General features: G+C 47.8%; 1 protein-coding gene across 1 annotated transcript in view; it reads left to right on the forward strand.

Annotated features, from left to right (window-relative positions):
* Window positions 1–23,594, forward strand: part of LOC147726613 (zinc finger SWIM domain-containing protein 6-like) — a 304,204-nt gene that overhangs the window by 72,745 nt on the left and 207,865 nt on the right. The window contains exon 5 of the mRNA XM_086963481.1: window positions 10,418–10,566. Within this exon, the coding sequence (XP_086819607.1) occupies window positions 10,418–10,566 (149 nt within the window). The remainder of the gene's footprint in view (window positions 1–10,417; window positions 10,567–23,594) is intronic.

The raw sequence follows: 23,594 nt of genomic DNA on the forward strand, positions 1-23,594 counted from the left end.
TGTTGTGTGGTATTTAGTGGTATGATATCAAAAGCTTCCTGTAGTCACTCATAGGGATGTTGAAATCCTATAGCCCCATGCCCGGGACATATTGTTTTGGGTCAAGGTTAACAAGTTTTCATGTGTTTTGTCCTTTGGATAAGTACACACAATCCCCTCCAGCACGAACTATTTGCCTGCCATTTTACAAACCCACATTATGGATCCGGGAAGGGCATTTTCTGTAGTTAAGGTAATATTTGTGTCCATGTGGTATTGCTGTTCAAACTTGTATTTAAGGTTCATTAATGATGGTGAGCTCTCAAACTAAATGTTGTAAGCTCGGACTGCACTACTGACAGTGGTTCCAGTATAAAAATCTGTACACACGCTTTCAAAGTTTTGCAATATGAGACTGTGTATAATGCTCCAAGAATGCTCCGATTAGATGCAAAGATCTGCAGAAGGTTGAAGACTAGATTTATTCTTTGCTATTGAAATAAATAACATTTTGACAAAAATGCAAGTTGGAAAAAAAATTACGCTAAACTAGTGTAAAATTTCTTTGCAGCATCATTTAGTAAAATCTGTTGCTGTATGCTAGTATTACCAAAAGATAGTCATAATGGAAAATCACTGACACCAGTTACAATAAGATTATGGGAAGCATAACCATCAACCAGCATTGGCAAGGCCAGTAGGTCTGAAAATGATGGTCAGACTTTTGGTTTTGTCCATGCGTTATTTGTTTTGCCATGGTTTTTGTAAAACCTTATTGGAGTGGGAGCTGCCGGGCCCGCACTATTATAACAAATATTGGCAAAAACTTTTTTTGGTCTCAAAGCACACATTGCCATAGTAGTTCCTGGCACTGAACAAGACGACATTGTGTGTCGTAATGCTCCTTGTGAAAGAGCAGAAAGAATGCTGTCTGTGAAGTCAGCTGATAGACCGAGAGAGTGAAATTTAATAAACACAAAAGGTCATGGGTAACGATAGACTTAATAAGTGGCCCAATTATTAAATAAAGTCTAAAAGGCACCCATGGTATATGTCCTTGTATTAAGTGCAGATATTCGGCTTTCGTGAATTCAGACGTAGGCCAAGAAAAAGTACTCTGAATATTTTTTAACTGCATTTTAGCATGAGCAAATATGCATGTGTAGATTTGCTTATGTGAAAATCTGAGTGCTTACAAGTTCACTTTCCCTCCAACCACTTTTTTCCCCTGACCCTGGAAGTTTTAAGCCCGTCATTGTCTGGAGTAAATTTTCAACCCTTTTCAGTTTGGAAAAAGATTAGAGAAATCTTGGTGAAAACTCTTAAATGCTAGTTACGTTTGCACAGACTCAAAAGGGTATTCCAACCCTGGAACTATTGCTTACCTCAACCTTCAGCCCTATTCCGTAGAACTGCAGAAATGGTGCAACGTAAGGGAATTGCTAGTATTCAAATCCTATTATGGTATGAGCCCTGGCATAATCAGAACGGTTATATCAGAGCTCTTATATAATGAGATTGCTTTGATAATTTGTTGCCGCTTTACATGGCACAAAAGGGACACGTGGATTTTGTTACCGGAGAAGTAGGTTTATGAAGCAACCTGCAAGTAGATATTAAATTCCACAATACAGTATAACATAACATAACATAACATTGGCACCGTGTAAAGTGTGTGTTTTATCTACTGTGTTTTTACTATAATACAAAGGCTATTTTTACATAACCTTGTGTGGAGTTTCCTTTGTGGTGGGCCTTGGGTGTTGTTGCTGGGGTGCGTGCGCAAATACTTAACTCCTACCGCCTCCAAGTTTAGCCTTGCTGCTCGCGCCACGATACCTAGAGGGTGAGCAGGAGTTATCTTGGCGTGTAACTCCCTTGCCCTGACTTAGGAGTGGTGGTCTCTGACTGACTTTGGCGTGAGCCCTGGCCAGCCAGGGATCCCGTTTCTAACGCAGCAAGAGCCACACACGCGGCGAGAGCCCCACACACGCGGCGAGAGCCCCACACACGCGGCGAGAGCCCCACACACGCGGCGAGAGCCCCACACACGCGGCGAGAGCCCCACACACGCGGCGAGAGCCCCACACACGCGGCGAGAGCCCCACCCACAGAGCCCCACCCACAGAGCCCCACCCACAGAGCCCCACCCACAGAGCCCCACCCACAGAGCCCCACCCACAGAGCCCCACCCACAGAGCCCCACCCATGCCCCGAGCCCCACCCACTGAGCCCCACCCACCCACCGAGCCCCACCCACCCACCGAGCCCCACCCACCCACCGAGCCCCACCCACACAGTGCCCCACCCACACACAGTGCCCCACCAACCCACGCCCCACCCACGCCCCACCCCACCCACGCCCCACCCCCACGCCTCACCCACCGAGCCCCACCCATTTACCGAGCCCCACCCACCCACCGAGCCCCACCCACCCACCCACCGAGCCCCACCCACCCACCGAGCCCCACCCACACAGTGCCCCACCCACACACAGTGCCCCACCCACACACAGTGCCCCACCCACACAGTGCCCCACCCACCCACGCCCCACCCCACCCACGCCCCACCCCCACGCCTCACCCACCCACCGAGCCCCACCCACCCACCGAGCCCCACCCACCCACCGAGCCCCACCCACACAGAGCCCCACCCACACAGAGCCCCACCCACACAGAGCCCCACCCACACAGAGCCCCACCCACACACAGCCCCACCCACACAGAGCCCCACCCATGCCCCACCCACGCCCCACGCCCCACCCACACACAGTGCCCCACCCACCCACGCCCCACCCACACAGTGCCCCACCCACACACCACCCACACCCCACCCACGCCCCACCCACAGACAGGACCCCACGCCCCACCCACCCACAGAGCCCCACCCACCCACAGAGCCCCACCCACAGAGCCCCACCCACACACAGAGCCACGCCCCACCCACGCCCCATGTTTCTAATTTCTTTTAAGCCTCATCTGCAATGTTATGATTAATGAACAGGTAGCAAATGACCGCACTTTACGGGAGCGCCTGAAGGGTTCTTACCGGAAGGGAGGGAGCGGGAAGATATAGGGTAGATGACCGCAAGAGGGCACGATGAGATGGGAGGCAGTCAGGTGATGGTGCGAGAGAATACAGTTTGGGGAGTCCAGACAGGACTGAGTGTAACATCACAGTACGCCGGCTCAAAGATAGCTGGGAATCTCACAGGGAGACCACCCCCAAACTCTGCTTTTAATGGGGCAACATCCAGTTCGCCCCAGCTCTAGTTAAGCCCCATTCTGCGGAGGTGCTCGGTGCATACACACCCATGAAGGCGGACAAGGGACAGTCACATTACCCAGTGATGTACACTACTGAATATTAGTATTGGGAAGAGTATTTTTAATAATTAATGCTCCAATGGATTGATGAAAAATTCGAAATGCAGTGTGTGAAATCTATTTGTGTATCTCCACTTTAAGTGCACAATCTTGTAGTTTGTCTTCCGACACAACACATATTGTACAGAACTCTGCTTTACTAAGTTCCTGCTCTATATCAATATATGCACATAGGCAAACGTAATGAACTAAACTCGTTTCTACGTTATTTGGAGCCTTTCTTAATAAAGACGCGACTATTATGTACAGTACACTCGTTGTTTGCTTGCTAGACAAATGTACAGTTATAAAATTAAGGTCCTAAGGTGTTATTGTATAATACATACAGCGTGCTGCACATTCAAAGATTATCAGTTATTAGTTAAAAACGTGTAAAACATTTTCGCCACAGCTTTTGGTTTCTGTTGCTGCCCATGATTACACGCACCAACCAGACATAGAGCAAACCACTGGAGGATGATTATTATCTTGGCAAAGGCTACATGCGCCAAAATGGGGAGTCAAAGGATGTGCCAGAAGTCCGCGTACCCATTCAGAGATCTTAACACTACCATGATGTTGCCCTCCAGAGTTTGATGAATTTAAATTCCCAGATATTGTTGAGGGGGTCCAACTTATCACTGATGGTAAGAACCTCGAGAGTCAGGCGTGATCGGGATGGCACAGGTCTTTGCAGGATTCACACTCAATTCGGCGAGCTCACCAAGGTCATGTAGGAGCTGTAGATTAAGCAGGACATCGCCTGCCATATTGGACACCTATACTGATACGTTCTCCACATAAAGCGATATTGTGTGCTTTGTATCACACACACCCAGATGCCCTTACCTTGCCCCCTCATCCTGCACAGTTCTGCCAATGGTGGAATAGCAAGGGCAAACAAGAGCTTGGACAATTGGTATCCCTGCCTAGTTTCCCTAAAGGTGTCAAAGGAATTGGATACGAGTTGGCCAGTTCGGACCTTGCGGTGGAGCTATGGCTCACACATATGCAACGTGGTGTGTGGTGAAGGAGGGGGGGGGGGTGTAAGAGTTCCTCCAAACCTCACAATGCACTCCCCCAGGCACTCCTAACCTCCTTAAGGGATCCCTCTTGCACATGGACCCAAGCAGGACCCAGGAGGGCAGCAGGGCTGTTAAAGACATTGTAGTAATAGGTGGTTGAAGTAAACACCTAAGAATTCCAGAAAGTGCCATGATTACTTGTACATGGCCACACTGTACCCAAACAGCTATCACTGAACCCTCCCTGTGCCACGGTTACCAACCTCAGTTCAGAACAGTTAGTCAGCAGTCTTTTACGTCACAAATAGTATGCTGTTTATCCATGGAGGTGGCATCTGAAGGAAAGTGTACAGACGTGACTGGGTCCCTGTGTCTGAGAGGCGCTGGCTGGTGAGGTTCATCGCTGCCAGCAAGGCCGCTTCCTTGCCTCTCTGCTTGGGTCTTTGTGGGACCACACCTAGAGCTCGTGATTGACTGACTGTCTTCTCTTCCCTAGACCCCTGAGCGGCAGAGATGCTGGTTCCGGCATGCTGCCAGTTGTCCTCTGCCCGGTAACTGTCCAGCCTCTCCCAGGCTTCTGCGGGATTCAGAAATGTGTGCCAATCCGTCTAACATGATCCACAGCTTACCTGAAAACAGGAGGGAATACATTTGACTTGCCCCCTGCAGTGCAGACAGTGAAGGATGCTGAACCGTTCACTCGAAAGGGGCCATTTGTGTGGACGTTCTGCAACAAGATGTAGCAGTCTTGGTAGTTCAACAGCTGGGCAACCACTGTTCTCAGGGGCGCAGCCTGGTAAGGAGGGGAGAGAAACTGCCATACTCAAGGACTCGCCGCAAACACTCACCACCATGGTTCTTTCAACCTTATCGGTGTGGCCCGGATCCTGGCATTTTCTTTCCTGCTGGAGTTCCTCCTGGCGGTTGCACTGCCTCCATGGGGCCTTCTGCTCTGTGGTCCACCCAGTATGTCAGCCTGCAGTAGTTAAGTATGGGGTCAGCAGGAGGGGGAGATGCAGCAGCCGATCCTTGGCATTTTAAGTAGTTTCTCCCCGTGGCATCTATCTATAGTCTTGTGCCAAACTTCAGGCTCACACAGGGCACCTCCTACCTTCGGTGCCATTGGTGGTTCTGGTTCTGGTGGTGGTGGTTTTGGTGGTGGTGGTGGTGGTGGTGGTTCTGATGGTGGTTTTGGTGGTTTTGGTGGTGGTGGTGGTTCTGATAGTGGTGGTGGTGGTTCTGATAGTGGTTCTGGTGGAGAAGCGTGGCTCAGTGGTTAGAGGTGGCAAACCCGGAAGCTGAGATCGACCGTGGACCAGGGTTCGATTCCCCGCCTCGGCGGGTCTTGGGCTCAAAATTCCACGGACTTGACAATTCTCGCTCTGGTGCCTACTCAACTCACGGGGTCACACTCTGCGACTCTGGGCAATAGCTTGCTTAATCGCCACTACGGCCCCTCGCGGCGGGATGCCTGACTTTCACCTTGTGGACACCCTGCCGTGGTTTCTCACAGGGGAATACCAGGAAGGGTTCCCTAAGCAAGCGCCGGGACGCTTACGGGCAGCTGTGCGCTTTACAAGTCCAGCACATTTACACATTTACATTTACATTTGGTGGTGGTTCGGGTGGTGATGGTTGATGGTGGTTCTGGTGGTTCTGGTGGTGGTGGTGGTGGTGGTGGTGGTTCTGGTGGTTCTGGTGGTTCTGGTGGTGGTGGTGGTGGTGGTGGTTCTGGTAGTGGTGGTGGTTCTGGTAGTGGTGGTGGTTCTGGTAGTGGTGGTGGTTCTGGTAGTGGTGGTGGTTCTGGTGGTGGTTCTGATGGTGGTGGTGGTGGTTCTGGTGGTGGTGGTGGTTCTGGTGGTGGTGGTTCTGGTGGTGGTGGTTCTGGTGGTGGTGGTTCTGGTGGTGGTGGTTCTGGTGGTGGTGGTTGTGGTTCTGGTAGTGGTGGTGGTGGTTCTGGTGGTGGTGGTTCTGGTAGTGGTGGTGGTGGTTCTGGTAGTGGTGGTGGTGGTTCTGGTAGTGGTGGTGGTGGTTCTGGTGGTGGTGGTGGTTCTGGTAGTGGTGGTGGTGGTTCTGGTAGTGGTGGTGGTTCTGGTGGTTCTGGTGGTGGTGGTGGTGGTTCTCGTGGTGGTTCTGGTGGTGGTGGTTCTGGTGGTGGTGGTTCGTGGTTCTGGTGGTGGTGGTGGTTCGTGGTTCTGGTGGTGGTGGTGGTTCTGGTGGTGGTGGTTCGTGGTGGTTCTGGTGGTGGTGGTTCTGTGGTGGTGGTTCTGGTGGTGGTGGTTCTGGTGGTGGTGGTTCTGGTGGTGGTGGTTCTGGTGGTGGTGGTTGTGGTGGTGGTGGTTCTGGTGGTGGTGGTTGTGGTTGTGGTGGTGGTGGTGGTTCTGGTGGTGGTGGTTGTGGTTGTGGTGGTGGTGGTGGTTCTGGTGGTGGTGGTGGTGGTTCTGGTGGTGGTGGTGGTTCTGGTGGTGGTGGTGGTGGTTCTGGTGGTGGTGGTGATTCTGGTGGTGGTGGTGGTTCTGGTAGTGGTGGTGATTCTGGTAGTGGTGGTGGTTCTGGTGGTTCTGGTGGTGGTGGTGGTTCTGGTGGTGGTTCTGGTGGTGGTTCTGGTGGTTCTGGTGGTTCTGGTGGTTCTGGTGGTGGTTCTGGTGGTGGTGGTTCTGGTTCTGGTGGTGGTGGTTCTGGTGGTGGTTCTGGTGGTGGTTCTGGTGGTGGTTCTGGTGGTGGTGGTTCTGGTGGTGGTTCTGGTGGTGGTGGTTCTGGTGGTGGTGGTTCTGGTGGTGGTTCTGGTGGTGGTGGTGGTTCCGGTGGTGGTGGTGGTGGTTCCGGTGGTGGTGGTGGTGGTTCCGGTGGTGGTGGTGGTGGTTCCGGTGGTGGTGGTGGTGGTTCCGGTGGTGGTGGTGGTGGTTCCGGTGGTGGTGGTGGTGGTGGTTCCGGTGGTGGTGGTGGTGGTGGTTCCGGTGGTGGTGGTGGTGGTGGTTCCGGTAGTGGTGGTGGTGGTTCCGGTAGTGGTGGTGGTGGTGGTTCCGGTAGTGGTGGTGGTGGTTCCGGTGGTGGTGGTGGTTCCGGTGGTGGTGGTGGTTCCGGTGGTGGTGGTGGTGGTGGTGGTTCCGGTGGTGGTGGTGGTGGTTCCGGTGGTGGTGGTGGTTCCGGTGGTGGTGGTGGTTCCGGTAGTGGTGGTGGTGGTGGTTCCGGTAGTGGTGGTGGTGGTGGTTCCGGTAGTGGTGGTGGTGGTGGTGGTTCCGGTAGTGGTGGTGGTGGTGGTGGTTCCGGTAGTGGTGGTGGTGGTGGTGGTTCCGGTAGTGGTGGTGGTGGTGGTTCCGGTAGTGGTGGTGGTGGTGGTGGTTCCGGTAGTGGTGGTGGTGGTGGTGGTTGTGGTTCCGGTAGTGGTGGTGGTTCCGGTAGTAGTGGTGGTGGTTGTGGTTCCGGTAGTGGTGGTGGTGGTCGTTCCGGTAGTGGTGGTGGTGGTGGTTCCGGTGGTGGTGGTGGTTCCGGTGGTGGTGGTGGTTCTGGTGGTGGTGGTGGTGGTTCCGGTGGTGGTGGTGGTTCCGGTGGTGGTGGTGGTGGTGGTTCCGGTGGTGGTGGTGGTGGTGGTGGTGGTGGTGGTGGTTCCGGTAGTGTTGGTGGTGGTGGTGGTTCCGGTAGTGGTGGTGGTGGTGGTGGTTCCGGTAGTGGTGGTGGTGGTGGTGGTTCCGGTAGTGGTGGTGGTGGTGGTGGTGGTTCCGGTAGTGGTGGTGGTGGTGGTGGTGGTTCCGGTAGTGGTGGTGGTGGTGGTTCCGGTAGTGGTGGTGGTGGTGGTTCTGGTGGTGGTGGTTCTGGTGGTGGCGGTTCCGGGGTGGTGGTGGTGGTTCCGGGGTGGTGGTGGTGGTGGCGGTTCCGGGGGTGGTTCCAGGGGTAGTGTATCTGATGGTTATGGAGGGGTGATTAAGTGGGTGAGGTTGCTGAAGGTGATACAGGGTCCTGGAGGTCCATAGAGGGTGAATGTGATGGTTGTGGAGTGGCTAATGCGCAGGTGGGTGTGTAGGTGTTCCATGAGCACGGTTGGTTCATCCAAAGAGGTGGTGCAGGTGATGGTATTCTTGTGGATGATTGCAAGGCCTCCTCTGTTTGTGGGGCCTTTCACTTTGGATGATCTCGAATCCAGGGGCATATGGCTATGGCGGGGGTGGAAGGGATCTGGTGTTGAGCTGCATGCAGGCGGTTCAGGGTGAAGTGTGTGCGGTGGGTGGTATGTGGGGGGGAATGCTGCAGGAGAAGTGACTGTGGGTACAAGAGGCATGTGGGAGAAGCAGGTAAGTAGGATGCAGACAAGGAAGGCAGAAAGAGTGGGAGGAGGATGGGAGCACAATTGCGGGCACAGACTGGGCTAAGCAAAACTGTCAATTAGTACAAAAGACCAAAACTCAACCGACAAAACTGGCACAGAGACCAAAACGAGTACAAAAGACAAAACTGACACAAAAGGCAAAAACAAGTACAAGAGATCAGGAACAAACGACCAAAGGACTGGACAGGGCAGCAAAAAGGGCACTTACAGAGGGCACAGAAGGCCAGGCACAGAGACCGGCACGAAGAAAGAGTGCAGTTTTTTTTATTTTAACCGTTGTAATCTAACCATGTTAATAAACGTTTATGAGTAGTCTCTAATTTGTTTATAGATTAAAATATATTTGGCATATGGCAGTTGCTTGAATTAGACTGATTTCTGAAGACACCTGAATTTAAACTGAAAACCAAAAGCGCAAACAAACCAGCCTCGTACAAAAGGCTTTTTTGAAATCACTGGTACTGTTTTGCAGTTAAGTACACAACCACTAAACCAGAGGGAATCCCATTGTAACTTTCTGTAGCTTGGTATTCAGCCCATTCTAACAAACTATATATAGAAACAAAGTGGTCCTTAACACAACTCAAAAAAACAATTAATATAAATCTTATTTTTAGAATAAACAAATTAAATCTAACTGAGGAGAGGAGATGTAGTATTTGCAAAAAACGGTATTAGTTGAACAGAACCAACACAAACAAATCAGAGGACAGTTGTACTTGATCTCTCTTTTATATAACTAATTTATTTGAATGTTCCTAAAATAAGTGATCAAAAGAGAACTGCAAGAAGCAGTAAGCAGAAAGAAGGAAAGGCGGTGCTCAAGTGAATTGAAAAGAGAATCGGCTCAAAGGGCAAAATTAAGATAATTATGTACAACTAAAAATTCAAATTTTCTAGTTGTAAATTAATTTGTTATATAAAAGATCAAGTACAACTGTCCTCTGATTTGTTTGTGTTGGTTCTGTTGCAACTAATACCGTTTTTTTTGCAAATAATACATCTCCTCTCCCCAGTTACAGATTTAATCAGTTTATTCTAAAAATAAGATTTATATTAATTGTTTTTTGAGTTGTCAAGGACCACTTTGTTTCTATATATAAATTGTTACCCAGGTCCTGTGATTCACTGGGTCAACCCCATTGTTTTAATGGCCATTCTAACAAACAGCAGAAAGGAACATGGGTAAAGGAAGCAGAATTTAGCGGTTTTGTATGTGCTTCTGGATTAGGTTACATGTACATAGTGGTATAGAAACTTTGAAGGTTTGTTTGGATATTTTTATTTTAACCCAATTTCTCATGACCCATGCACTTTATTTTACATTCCACGTGTATATTATAGGAACTAGAAATGTTGCTGTGTACATTTCACGAAATTCTAATGCCCACCACTGATATTTTTTTTTTTTTTTTTTTTTTTTTTTCTACCTCCACGCTGTCACTTTGTATAGTGGTTTCATAAAATTTTGTGGGCGTGCGAGCCGAAGCCTTACATAGCAAAAGTATCTTTACAAAATTGGAGTAAATACAAAATAAAAAAGTCAAATAGCAAAACCCTTTTGTCTTCGGCTGTACCTTGAATATATAGGTTACCTGAAATTGCATTAACATGTGGCACCTTTTGTACTGCTTTTTTGAATCGTGAGGTCCTTATTCCCCAGCAATTTCACCTCCCATCCCCATCAAAATAAAAACTGACCATGAGTTTTTAATTTTCCCTAGGTGCTCCTGATCCCACAGCGGGTGCTAGCATAGATGATGAAAACTGCTGGCACTTGGATGAAGAGCAGGTCCAGGAGCAGGTTAAACTCTTCCTCTCCCAAGGCGGTTATCATGGCTCAGGGAAACAGCTTAATTTGCTTTTTGCAAAGGTAAGCATAGTTCTATTTCTTATTTCTTCATGTGTAGCAACAAAAAAAATCTCCAAACCACATCAACTTTGTTTAAAATGTAGTCCTCCCACAAGGACATTAGTAAAACTGTCACTGAATAGGGAGTGGTGAAAGATTGGCGGGACTCCTGCTTAGATAATGCTGCTGACTTGTAATGTTAGTTGACCATTAAGTTAACTCCTTGGACGCTCATGACGAGCTGAGCTCGTCATGAGCCACCGCGCTCCGGTGCTCATGACCCGTGGAACGCTCAGGTGCGGGGAGAATTCCCCCGCTGTGCTGAGCGTTCCACGGGAGGCAATACACCTGTGACTAGCTGAGCTTGTTATGAGCACAACAGCGCCGTAGCTCATGACGAGTTCAGCTCGTCATGAGCATGGGGGGGCTGTGCGCGCCCCCCTTCCTCCCAGCACAGCGGGGGATTAGCCCCCGCAGCGAAGGGGTTAATAAATGTTGTCAACTAGGTGAACAATTTTTTTTATTAAACCGTTGGTCCTCACACATTTATTGCTGCTGTATGTGAAGATCTGGTGGCCCATTTATCAAGCAGCTGTTCCATGAACCAGCTCCACAGCAAGAAGCCCAGCCCTGTTTACTGAGGATATTAAGTGAGTAGCTGTAAAATGGTGCAGCAAGATCATTGCTTTGGCCAGTGGGACTGATGGAATATAGATTTGGAAGAACTCCGGTTATCCAATTATTACTTTCTCAACCACCTCTGTTAGTTTTACTTGTAGGTCTTACCGACAGACTAGGCAGGTTCTAGCCATTTGTTGCCAAAGACTATTGTCAGATCCTCCAGCATTGTGGTGTGATGCCACGGCTGTATAATGTACCTTTTTTTTTCCCCCAACAATTTTGCTAACCCTACAGCATAGTTTCGGTTGCCCTCCCCATTGTGTACAATCCCAACACTAAGAGTTTTGGGTCCCATGTTGCTTACCATTGGTTACTTTTTTAAATCTGATTTAATTGCTTCTTGCCTTACCTTTTTTGCTTGTTTACCCATGGAGTATAGTTTCCATTCTGCACTATTACTCTCCTAAGCATCTTGCTTTTTTCTTGGTTTGTGGAATCTGCAACTCCTATTGGCTGCTGAACCTCTCCTTTCTAAATGATGCGCTTTCTGGCACTTTTGCATATATCCTGTTTTTCGGGCCGGGATTTTTTTTCATCACAAGGCTCTCGGACTCCATGGATTTTTTCTTTTCTTTTCTTTTAGCTGCATTCGCAGTTAAAGTAGCCACACTACAGTTGAATAATTAAAGAAAAAACAATCAAACCGAATTACAAGGACTCGCCTGCAGCAAATTCATATAGCTTAAATGACCCGGATATTAGTTCATGGGGGGCCTTGTTACAATATTTATGTTCATTATTAGTTCAATGAAAGGCCATATTGTTAAAGGATGTGCTGGAAATTATAAGCTGGACGGCATTTCCCTTGCAGTGACATGACCTTATTGGACATCCTTATTCCCTATGCTATTTATACCATTTCAGATCAGAGCTAAGATGGGGGGGGGGGGGGGGGCGGCAGCATAAGTTTAAATCTAGAATAGTATTTTGTCAGGAGGCCATCTAGTCTGGGCATCTTGCTAGAATTCATGGCACAAAGTGCATCAATTATCTTCTCCTTGGTAATGCGATTCTGAAGCTTTTCTCAGTCTGCGACCGATGAGGTCAACAGAGTTCTGTGATGGGCAGAGTTTTACGTTAACGTTCAGGGATGCTCCTGCTTGGCATATAGTGTTTTGCAATTGGTAAAGATTGTGTAAGTTTCCAATTACGTCAGCGTGCTTTTGGGGGGAGTCTGATCTGTGGAATTAGAATAGGTGTGATGTCCCTAGTTTCAGCTAATACAGGACTTTGCCTTCTTGGTCACCCACTTTATGGACTCTTTAGATACACTGAAAGCTTTGACGTTCTAGTTCTGGGACCTTTGTTTCTAACTAAAATAGCCCAGTCTGTTTCGATTTCTGCCACCAGAAGGAAGGCTTTCACCTTGCTCGCACCTACACCACCCCAGGTGACTCAGAGTGTGTATTGACTTTGAAGTAGGATTTCAGTTTTTTGTAGGTGATTACCACGTTTTTTAGGTCTCGCCTGCATACGCTGTCTCTTCGAGACATTTAGTAAGTGGCTTTTAAAAGTGCCACCAGAGGCTTTTGCTGGCCTACAGCTTGTGTTCACGAGCTTGTGCACAGCTGCCACCTGTGTTTTTATTGCTGTAATCAGGCTCCTCTCTGCTTGCACCACCCCCCCTTCCCCCTTCCTCCTAGCCAGCTTCATTTGTGTCTTCTAGATGTGAATCATGCTCCTCTGCTCTCACTCCCTTCTCCCCCTCCTCAGTTTCATTTGTGTCTTCTATCACTGTGAAAACTCTTGCTTCCACCAGGCGCACACACCACCAGCTGTCAGTGCTCGCTTCCACCGGGCACACACACCACCAGCGATCAGTGCACCCTTCCAGACAGACAGAACCCCCCCCCCCCCCCCCCCCCCCCCCCGTCGGTGCATGCTTTCACTAGGCACACACCACCAGCTGTCGGTGCACTCTGCCACCTGGCACACACACCACCAGCCGTCAGTGCAGCAGGCAGGCTCTTCTCAGAGTTTCTTGGTAAATGTGTTTGATGCCTGGGAGGGAGTGGGTCGGGTTTCCTTAAACCATGCGGAGTATGCAGGTGCAGTGCATGAACGCCTGGATGAGTGAGTCAGGCTGCCTGGGGCTCACTCACTCCACACTTGTAATTTGCACCTGCACCAGGCTTTTTCGCATTTGCAAAGTTCGGCACATGCGCACAGCTAGGCAGCCCCCACACCCCGGGAGTGACTGCTTCCTACTACCAGAATGGAAACCACATTCAGAGCAATGAAAACATGTTCATTTGATGCAAAGAACTGTTAAAAACCATGCCCAGCTATTGTAGAGCTGGCAACTTAAAACGGCAACAAAAAACAAACCAGCATTGGCATAGCCAATAGGTCTCGCTTTTTGTACCCTATAAGTGTTTAGTTATGCAGCAAAATATCCTTGGTGCAACAATACCAACTGTTGCATGGCTAAACACTTAAGTTCCCAAATGCGAGACCTATTGGCTATGCCAATGCTTGACTTTTTTTGGTTGGTTTGTTTAATCCTCCACATGGCTCGTCCTCCCTGGACCTTCTGATTATAATAGCTATGGGTGCATGATCCGTAAAACCTGGGCAGAATGTGGCCCCCAGTTGTAAGTGTTAAGTGTGTGTGCACATATAAAGTTTCCAGTTCAATTGGGTTGATATGCTAACTTTTATAGTGGCAAGCTGTCTCTACATAACTGAAAATACACCTGAAGGAACTATTCAACATGTGAGCAAATCAGTTTTGCCAGCTATTTCCCCACCCCCTGACAGACACTTACAACACTGAAGCATCTGTCGCCCTCTAACTCTAGGACATTGCCATCACAACATTATTATTAACAATAATAAGGTAATAGAAGTTATGCTTAATCCCTCAAATTAGGGTTCCCCCTATTCTCCTCCCCCCCCCCCTTCATTTTGGCACCAACTCTGACCTCTAGGGGAAGCCCTTCCTAGTCTGGCAAGGACATTTGCATCCATGTCCTGTGGCCTATTTTAATAATAAAGCATTCCCAGAACGCATTGGTGTGGACCTGATCTAATTCTCAGTGAACTTCTGTGGATTATTTACTTCTGTGTCCTTTGAGAAGCCAATAAAGCACTGCTTATATCTGCAAGCTCCTCTCTCTGCATGGGCTTTGTGGTTTTGGATGAGGCTGACAACTGGAAGACCTTTGATTTGAACTCCCAGACAATCTTCTAGTTTGCATATGCAGTCCTGCTTTTTGGTTATTCGGTCCACCATATTTCCTAGGCTGTAGTGGAGGAGCGATCAATGAACTGCCCTTTCTGTGATCTGTCTCCAGGGCTGGATGAGAGAATTGGATCGCTTGAAGAATGGCTTCTGGGGATGATTTACCGGTCTGCTTGGGGTAGTCGTTCGATGATGGAGTCTCCCACTGCGATATAGTGCATCTGTATCCCCCACCCACCCACACTCCACCCCGCCAGAATCGCTATAGCTGGCAGGGATTATTCAGCTCTACCCCTGGCAGGGATTATTCAGCCTTAACCCTGTTAGGTGGATGGGGGGGTGGGGTGGAGGGGAGAGAATGCCGCACCCCAGTCCAGGGAGCGCATTAAAGAAGCGCCGCCAGCTGATCTCTCCATCGGAGTGTCTTAAAGTCAATGCGGGCAGCTTCCATTCAGGCCTGCACGTTTACATACTGTATGGGGAGGGGAGGCGGGGCACACATGAAAGTAGATATGCTCCCTACTTTGCATTCCTCGGGTCCAAGCGGCTTGGTGAGAGGCTGAGGTCGGTGCAGAAGCAAAAAAAAGGGTGGCGGTTTGCTGCTCATACATAGTGTGAGGAAATATGTATTTTAAGGTGTGATCAACTTCTCTGTGGAATTACTGGCAAAACCAGCTTGGGTCTAGTCAGGTTAGTTTGCTAAATCTTAGCTCAACCCTGGGTAGCTGTGGCTTTGAGCAGTCAGGCTTAAAGGAACAAGTGCAAAACATTTAAAAGTCCCAAAACAACAAAATAGTCACGTAAAATGGAAAATCTGACACCAATTTATAAAAATGTATCATATTTATGAATTTTTAAACACCACAATAATCTAGTGGGGGTTCTGAAATCTTTGTAAAACTTTAACGTTGTGTTTGGCTACTCTGTCCCACTTTAGGTGACCAAATCCGACGGGGGGGGGGGGGGGGGAAGAAGGTCAAGGGGCCCAATGAGGGACAATAGGACATTTACCTTGGCACCAAAGAAGTCTGAAGTACAGTTCCTGGCTCTATGAATGATCCATCACAGACTTCAATGAAGTGGTCCTGATACAAAGGATGCAGGATGCTGGAGGTGCTGAAAGATGCTGTGGTCTACAGTCTAGTTGGGGCAGCTTTGGCCAATGGGGTCACTGTTGAAGGCCTCTTTGGTCTAGTAACAGTACAATTCCTATTGGACTACTGGTCTCCGGTCACAGCAAAACCAGCAGTTTCCTTTGTTGTAGGCAAGTCACCCGTCTTGGGTAACAAAACCACGCTCCGACTCGCCCAGGTCCAGTAGACTCTGGTACAACTTTCGAGTGTTGATGAAGCTGGTTCTGACTATTGACTGGTCAGAATGGGCTTTTTCAGAATTTGTGGCCCTGGTGCTGCAACAGGAAATTAGCCAACTGCTTATTGAAGTTCACCTTTTCTGTTTGGGGCTCTGGCGCTACTTCCATCAGTCGGGCACCAGAGGCATAGCCTTTTCATTCCTAGCTCAAGGATCAGCAAATGCAATCCAGCTGTTGCTGCAGCTTCTCGTCCGCTCCAAGGAACGGCAGTCCTTCAGTCCTCTCCAGTACGATATGATCTGAGCGCTAGGTGCCATGATTATGCCAGAAAGTGCCCCTGAGGAATGGAGCGGTTACTATCCAAATTGGCAAATAGGACCATCCCGACCTAAGATGACTTCCTGCAATGTGGCATCTAGCTGTCCCAGACTGCACTATGCAGCCCACGCCCAAGAAGGCAGGGCCCCTTTCTTTGTGTGTGGAGCTTGGAAGCCCACCCTAAAGGTGTGGCTACTTGAGGGCTACACGCCCTCAGAAAAAATAACTTGTCTACCTCAACAAAAAAGCAGCCCTTCGTATGTGTGCACTAATTGCCCTTCAAAGACTGCTTTCCCTTTTAAGCTTGCGTTTTGAGCTTGGAACTTGTATGGCTTCCTGCCAGGGAGGGAGGTATCTCTTCCAACAGTAGTCCTCTATTCATACTCCTGGGGATTATTAATACTTCTCCCCAGGAGGGCAGAAGGCTGACTTGGGCATTAAAATGCAACAATTAATCTAATACCTTGAGGTGGCACTTTTAGGAGTTCCATTCAAAAGTTAGCCCAGCTGAGTTGTAGGAATGTAACAGTGTAGTCTCTAAAGGAGCTACTCACTTTTCCACATTAAAAACTTTAATTTGGTCTTTTTATGGTTGACATATAAAAATACATGTCCTACTCTTTAATATGCTGCAGCTTACCATAGGACTATATAGGCCTGCTGTAGGGGGACTTGTATAGATGAAATGGGGTCGTTTGGGCTTTGCATTAGTTTAAATGGCAAAGTTGAGTTAGCAGTTGAACTCCTCTGCCAGTCTGCAGTGGCAGGCTGGAAACCATGGTTTCACATTGTCACACTCTGGCACAATGTGCTGAAGCCTTGGTGACACACTTTAACTGACAGGCCCGGAGTACCACTTGTAGCATTTACTAGAGACTTATAAGTATGTGAAGTTATTCCACTTGGGTGTAAGCGCATCAAACTTGTACTTTGTAGGGTCGGAACACCAGCACTGAGCTCTGGTTAGCAGGCCACCGTTCACTCGGAGTCAAAAAACCAGCAGCGTTGGTCCAATGCTTTGGAGCGATCATGCAAAAAGAGGCATTTTCTTACATACAGGTCACTTTAAATTAAGCGGAAAAGGCTCCCAAGGAATGCAATAAACTGAATTGTAGATAGGTTTTGCGATTATCTGTACAGTCCTGTCACGTTTGGTCCATAAATGTGGATTGGTTCTTACTTTTATCCTTCGGAGCTCCTCGTTCTTGTGGTGAAAGGGTAGACTGGAACACCCCATGATTGGAGTTCTGCCACATTCTTAGTCCAATGTAGTGCCATGGCAGAGTAGCATATTAACCTGTTTACCGGGGAGAACATTCTGCCTCAGTGCGGGTGTTCTAAAGGGTGGGCGGGGCTGCGTCGGCCAACGGTCGTGCGCAGCACCAGGGAGGTTGTGTTCGCTTCGGCCAACACACAGAAGGGGTTAAACCACCCATAACAATGAAGCTCAAAGTCCCGTAAGATGTCTGATGTATTCATAGACTGAACAGCGTATTGATACTTTTCCAGCATGATTCAAGTAGCCATACTCGCAATGTACTAAACAGATCCATTATATGGAGATTGGTATTGAGGTTTATGGAGGGAATTTGCCCCATTTAAACAGATTCCTTTTAGGAGTGTTACAAAATCTGCTTTCGTTGTGTCACATGCCAAATCACCCTTATTTTGTCTTGCTTAAACTCTAAAGGGCCTTTTGAAAAGGGCACATTATAATTAAGGGTTCGTTTTCTGATTTTTCACACATTAATGCAGACTGTCTCCAATTATTTTTAAGACCTTTAAAATATAGAAATCGTCTTTTTGAACGCCTATCCATGCTGTAAATCATGATTGCAGTGATCAACACCTGCACATATTGAGCGCATATCTGTTAAAGGTTGAGATTTCCCAACTGTCCTTATGTGCTCGCCCAAACCTTAAATACAATTCATAAGCAGGATTGTTCTGTGAGAGTGGTTTTATTCAGCTGACTGGTATGAGAGCTCTTTGAGCTCTAGCAAGTCTGACAAAAGCATCCTGCATAGAATATACTGCATAAAACGTGGCCACTCTCTGCAAATGATTTCCCCTCAACACTTGTACTGGCCATACATTTGCTAAAACAGTCTTCGATTGCTCTTTCAGTGGTACACACCACATCTGATCCTCCAGGAGCTCCAACTCTCTTCTCTTGAAACAAGTTTCCTCAAGAAGAAAACTTGCAACCGATCCTTCTCAGGGATGGCCCTGAGAATATGGAACTCCTTGCCCCCTGAACTCCGAATTAATCCATCATCCGTTCCCTTCAAGAAAGAAGTCCAAGTACTCCTTATGAACAAATTACATCCCTAGATTCAACCACACTCTTGACTACTTTCACCAACCTCTTAGTTCTCAATTATTAAATTCTGACTTTCTTACAGCTTTACCTTATAGTTCTTACTAAAGGCTACTTTTGTTATTTCTCTTCTACTTCACGATCCTGTACAGCATTCCACCCATTCCCTGGTTGACACATATGCATTGACATTGATTGTATTCCTATCACTGTGTGGATCTCTGTAAATCTGTAAAGATCTGTAAAGATCTGATACACACAAGGGTCAGGTTTGTGCTATGAAACCATGAAAATAAACATGTAGCCCTTAAATCTTATGCATGGCCCATGTACGAACAATACATTTAAACAATCTGTGAGGTGGTTCTCTCTATCTGGATGAGGTTTTGGGCACGTTTCTGTCAAATGTACACAATCGTCATTTTCGTCCTGCTAGGAAGTCCAATGCAAGAATGTGGCAACATTAAACTCCAGTTTCTTACAGATACCGTGGTAGTAGCAGGCAAAAGTATTTCATTACTTGTAAGTGGGACATCTGTAAAAAAAAAATTTTTTAAGTTGCATTAACAAATTTGTCCTGAATAGGGATCATACAGTGTCACAGGATGTACCAACACAATATTAACAGACTGTCGCATCCAATGTGGCAGCTGCTCTGAAGCATCCTGGGAGAGCGGTTGATGCAGTACCCAAGGAAAGCTGAAAAATACTCCGCTAGGCACTATCGCCATGGCATTGTCCGCAGAGACCAAGCACCCCTCAGTACACAGCAGGGAAAATTATTTACTTTAATCTGGTGTACCGAGGTCTGGGGAGGAACATAAACCATGTTTAAGCTCTAGGAATGACGTAACACTCCAACGAAGGCAATGGATTGGAGCCATCCTTCCTTGTCAATCCTGACGGACAAGTTTGAAATCTACGGCCTGGTGTACACCACCTACCAAGAAACCCCTATCCCACATCTCTACATACAGGGAAGGGAGGTTTGTAATACAGCTGTTGTCCTCTTCTGGGACACCTTCCTCATGTCTTTTCCTAACGTGTGCCTTAAATCGATAACTGTAGCCTGACAATATTGTGATTTTGCAAGGGAGAAATTATGTCCTACCATGAGCAGGGCCGGACTGGGAACAGCATCCAGTCTTGGAATATTGCGGCTCAACTGGTCTTGGTAGGGCTTGTTGCTAGCAAGAAGCACGCTCCGGCTTTTGTTACAGGGATTCGATAATGCAGCAGTGCTGCAAAACCGGCCCCCACAGGCACTATACCGGACCCCGTGAAAGAATGAAATAATTTTGTACTGCACCCAATACCCAAGGGCGTCTTAGTGCTATACGAATCAAGATCAGGGGGGGGGGGCATTAGCCGAGGGGGTGGGGGGAGGAGGGAGGTCTAAGGTGTCACACAGTGGAGTGGGAATAGCCAAGTTTTCAGGTCCTTCCTGAATTATTGCAGGATGGGTTGTGAGCGAAGTAAGTGGTAGGGAATTCCATAGCTTCCCAGCGCAGTATGCAAGCGTTCTTTCACCCCTTTTTGCTCTGTTAATTGGTGTGACCATGACATGTGCGCAGAATTTGATCTAAGTTTACTGCTGGGTGAGTACCAGGAGAACCAATCTTGAAATAAAACAGACCAGCTCTATAAAGACCCTTGAGGATTAGACAGAGCCTTGAAGGAGATACTCTTCTCCACCGGCAACCAGTGAAGGCCACACAGTAGGTGAGAAATTGGTTTGAGCTTGGGGACCTTCAGTAGTGTTCTTGTACAGCATTCTATAAGGACTGCATATTTTTGATTAATTCTTTGGAGGTACCTAAATAGAGGGCAATACAATAGTCCATTTTCGATGCGATGAGAGCCATCAGTTTGGTGTCAAAGATAACTCCCAAGTTTCTTGCCTTCTCCACTGGCTGAGGTAATGCGCCCAACTCTGAGGGCCACCAGATGAAATGATGATTACGCACTTGTATAGCGCACGACTACCCGTAGGCATCTCGGCGCTTGTACGAAAACCGCCAAGGAACCCTTCCTGCCCTTTCCCTGTGAGGAGCCCACTCCTGGGCACCCCCAAGGTTCAATTACCTTGCTGCTCTCATTACTTTTCAATCGCTTGCTCTCATTCATTCAGCAGCTCAACCTCTGGTCCAGGTAGCTTCTTACGTTCATGAATACTGCAGATTTTTCATTTCAAATTGACTTTTTTTCTGTAGCTTTATATAGTGTGAACTCGACCCGAAGGTATCAGAGCACTTTACATGAGCAGCATTTGCGTTAGACTGACACATTTATTTTGTTATGCAGAGGGAGATTAAGTGATTTGCCCAGAATCGCATGATGTTGTGCGTCCCTTTGGAGATTCGAACCTGGTTCCCCAGCTTCGAGGTCGACCACTCTAGCAGTTAGGCCACATTCTCAGGAAATTGCGGTTTTGTTTCCTTCTTCGTGATATCCTGCTTTCATCCACAAACAAGTAGGCATACCAACCTTTCTTTTATCAGTTCCGTATTAGGGTGCCCTCTGGGGGAAAGGTTGGGGGGCAGGAGGGGAGGGGGTGGTTTGCTGTGCGTAGTCTAACCTGCCTTTTCTGTTACTTACCCATGACTTTTGGTAGGGAAACCTTCAACTCCTACACCTGGTAGGAAGCTCCCCTCCTAAGCCAGTGTGGCTCTCGCGACCTCTAATGGAGAAACCTGCCTCAGTTGATCTCCTACATCTGTGGGATTACCTGGGTGAAGAGGTTATTACTCACACTTACACTTGCCAATGATCTCTAATGGGGTTTTACACCCTGAAGGGCCTTCCCCTTCGGCACATTCACCAATACACCTAGAAGAGAGCAGTCCCTCCTCTGAAGGAAAAAACATGCTTTTCCTTCACCATTCTACCTGTTTTACATTCATTCTGGAGTGCTGGGAAAGAGAGAACCTGACACGCCTTTCATCTCACAGGCAACATGACTGAAGTCTATGCATTTTATTCCTGGTTTAACCGTTACTCCCTGCCCTACGCTCCCCATCGCTCTGAAGGAACTACTAGGATTATCCATGCCCCACTTACAATGCAGCCAGATCACACCAGATGTTAGGGAAGTGTCTGGCCATGTGGCTCCCTTCTGTTTGTGCTGGGGTCACCGCGACTAGGCAACAGTGGATCCTCCAGTCTGAGGGTCCATGCAGACCGTGTGATAATGTATCTGCACCAGAACTGTTCACGCCAGAACCTTAAATCCAATGAATAAGCAGGATTGTTCTTTGAGAGCGGAGTGACATTGGCGCTCCAACAAATGTCTGAAAACTCTAAGCGCAGGTAGTTCTTGTCTCGTCCAGGAATACAGATGTGCATCTATTATAGAGATGACCGCTCCTTCTGGGTACATTGATAACATTTGTTAAACAGTGTCTTTTTTCCCACGGCACATGCAACCTTGAGAAACACTTGCCAATGCCAGAACGAAACCGTCGTATCTCCTCCGTCTCTACCCTTCAGTATTAGTTGTTGTGCTGTAGCAATGAGTTCCCGTGACACGAGAAAGATGGAGTCCGTTTAGTTTTTGCGTTTGTGGCCCCAGCGCTCACTTTCAAATTGCTGTATATTTATACATTTACACATTCATTAGTGCGATAATGCTAATGCTGCCAGCCAGGTTATTTTGAATCGGTATAGTTCCTTAACGCACGAAAATGTGCATTTATTAGTTAAACAAATCTTGGGAATATACTTGCGGCAATCTCCGTTATTATCCACAATGTATAATTAAATAGAAATGTGAAATATATAAATAACACACACTCTTACCTTGCTGCCGGTCCCGGTCCGGGCCACCTCTGGGCTCTGCTCCCCACACGTCACAGGCTCACAGCGCCCTTGGCCAATCCTGGCGCCAGGGGCACAGGTACCCTCTCGCCCGCAGCACGCCCATTAGGGCTTCTGATGCGCATGCGCAACGCCGCAAAAACACAAGTGCGCATGCGTGGGCACGGGTAAAAATTTCACCCTCCGTCCCCACGCATGCGTACTTGTGTTGCCGCCTCCCCCCCCCCCCCCCCCCCCCCCCCTCCTGCCTGTACGATCTCAATGAATCAACATGACGCCCGCCCGGCGGTCTGACGTCATGTTGATTCATTGACATGATTGTCATGAGGGAGCTGCAGGCGGCGTCGGGCAGGGGGGGCTACGCCCCCACGCCCCAATGGACGAACCGCGCCTGGATGGAGGTATATGTTCAGGTTATATTCAATTTCTTTTTTTGAGTGCTGATTATAGGTGGAGCAAGTATGACTTATTGCTAAGAAGTTTAGCGTAAATTCATCATGCCTCAGTTTGTAGTCTAAAACTTCAGATTCAGTTTTCACGCTTGCGGGTTTGGAAGTAAGATGACATCTGCTGGCCGTAATTGAATTGAGCATTGAAAACCCAATTGATTTAGGAGCTCCTATACTAACACGAGGAGCAACATGATGTGAGGGCAGTCTCATGGACAGTCAAACAAGGGTTGTTTAACCATATGAGATTCAGTTTCGAAAATGCATGTTTCAGTGAAATTATTTTCCATGACCATTTAAACGTTATCGTTTTCGCGACATTTTGAAGCATACTTCTTGAAATTTTGTCCTAAGTGGCATAGAAAATTTGCAGTCAGTGTAATTTGTAGTTAATGACCTGTATATGGTTTGTAGTGTTTGCCTACCTGAAGGCTGTAAGCCTGGGGGTTTTGCAGCATGGCTGCATGCTTTTTTTTCAAAACAAAGGCAAAAAATTCTGAGCTATCCAATCGAGACTGAAATGGGGTGGTATTCTCCAAATCTTTGCACATCCTGAAAATACACAGTTGGTTTATGCTTCAAAAGAAACTTGTTGCTTACCTTCAACAAATGTTTTGCAGCTTGAAATTTTACTGGTCTGACACGTGACCCTCGCTTGGACCAAGTGAAGAATAGCCAGTGTACAGAAAAAAGAATACAAAGAAGCCTCAGTAGATGCAACTATTATGGGGTCAAATCTAATCTGAATAGCACTACAATATACTGTGATGTTGTGGGCTTATGCCGTAATACTGGATCCACCCGACTATCAAAGTAAATTAGTGTTCGAGACGTGTGGCTGTAGATGCACATGCTTTTCATACTCATTCCTTCTAGTTTTGAGTCCGGATGTTTGCATTTGGTTTTTCTTTGAACACTTATTTCAAGTCCTGAGATAAGGTGACTCCTCCTCTTGGTAATAGTGCTCAT

Source organism: Lissotriton vulgaris, chromosome 3_1, assembly GCF_964263255.1.
Source record: "Lissotriton vulgaris chromosome 3_1, aLisVul1.2, whole genome shotgun sequence".
Lineage (NCBI taxonomy): Eukaryota > Metazoa > Chordata > Amphibia > Caudata > Salamandridae > Lissotriton > Lissotriton vulgaris.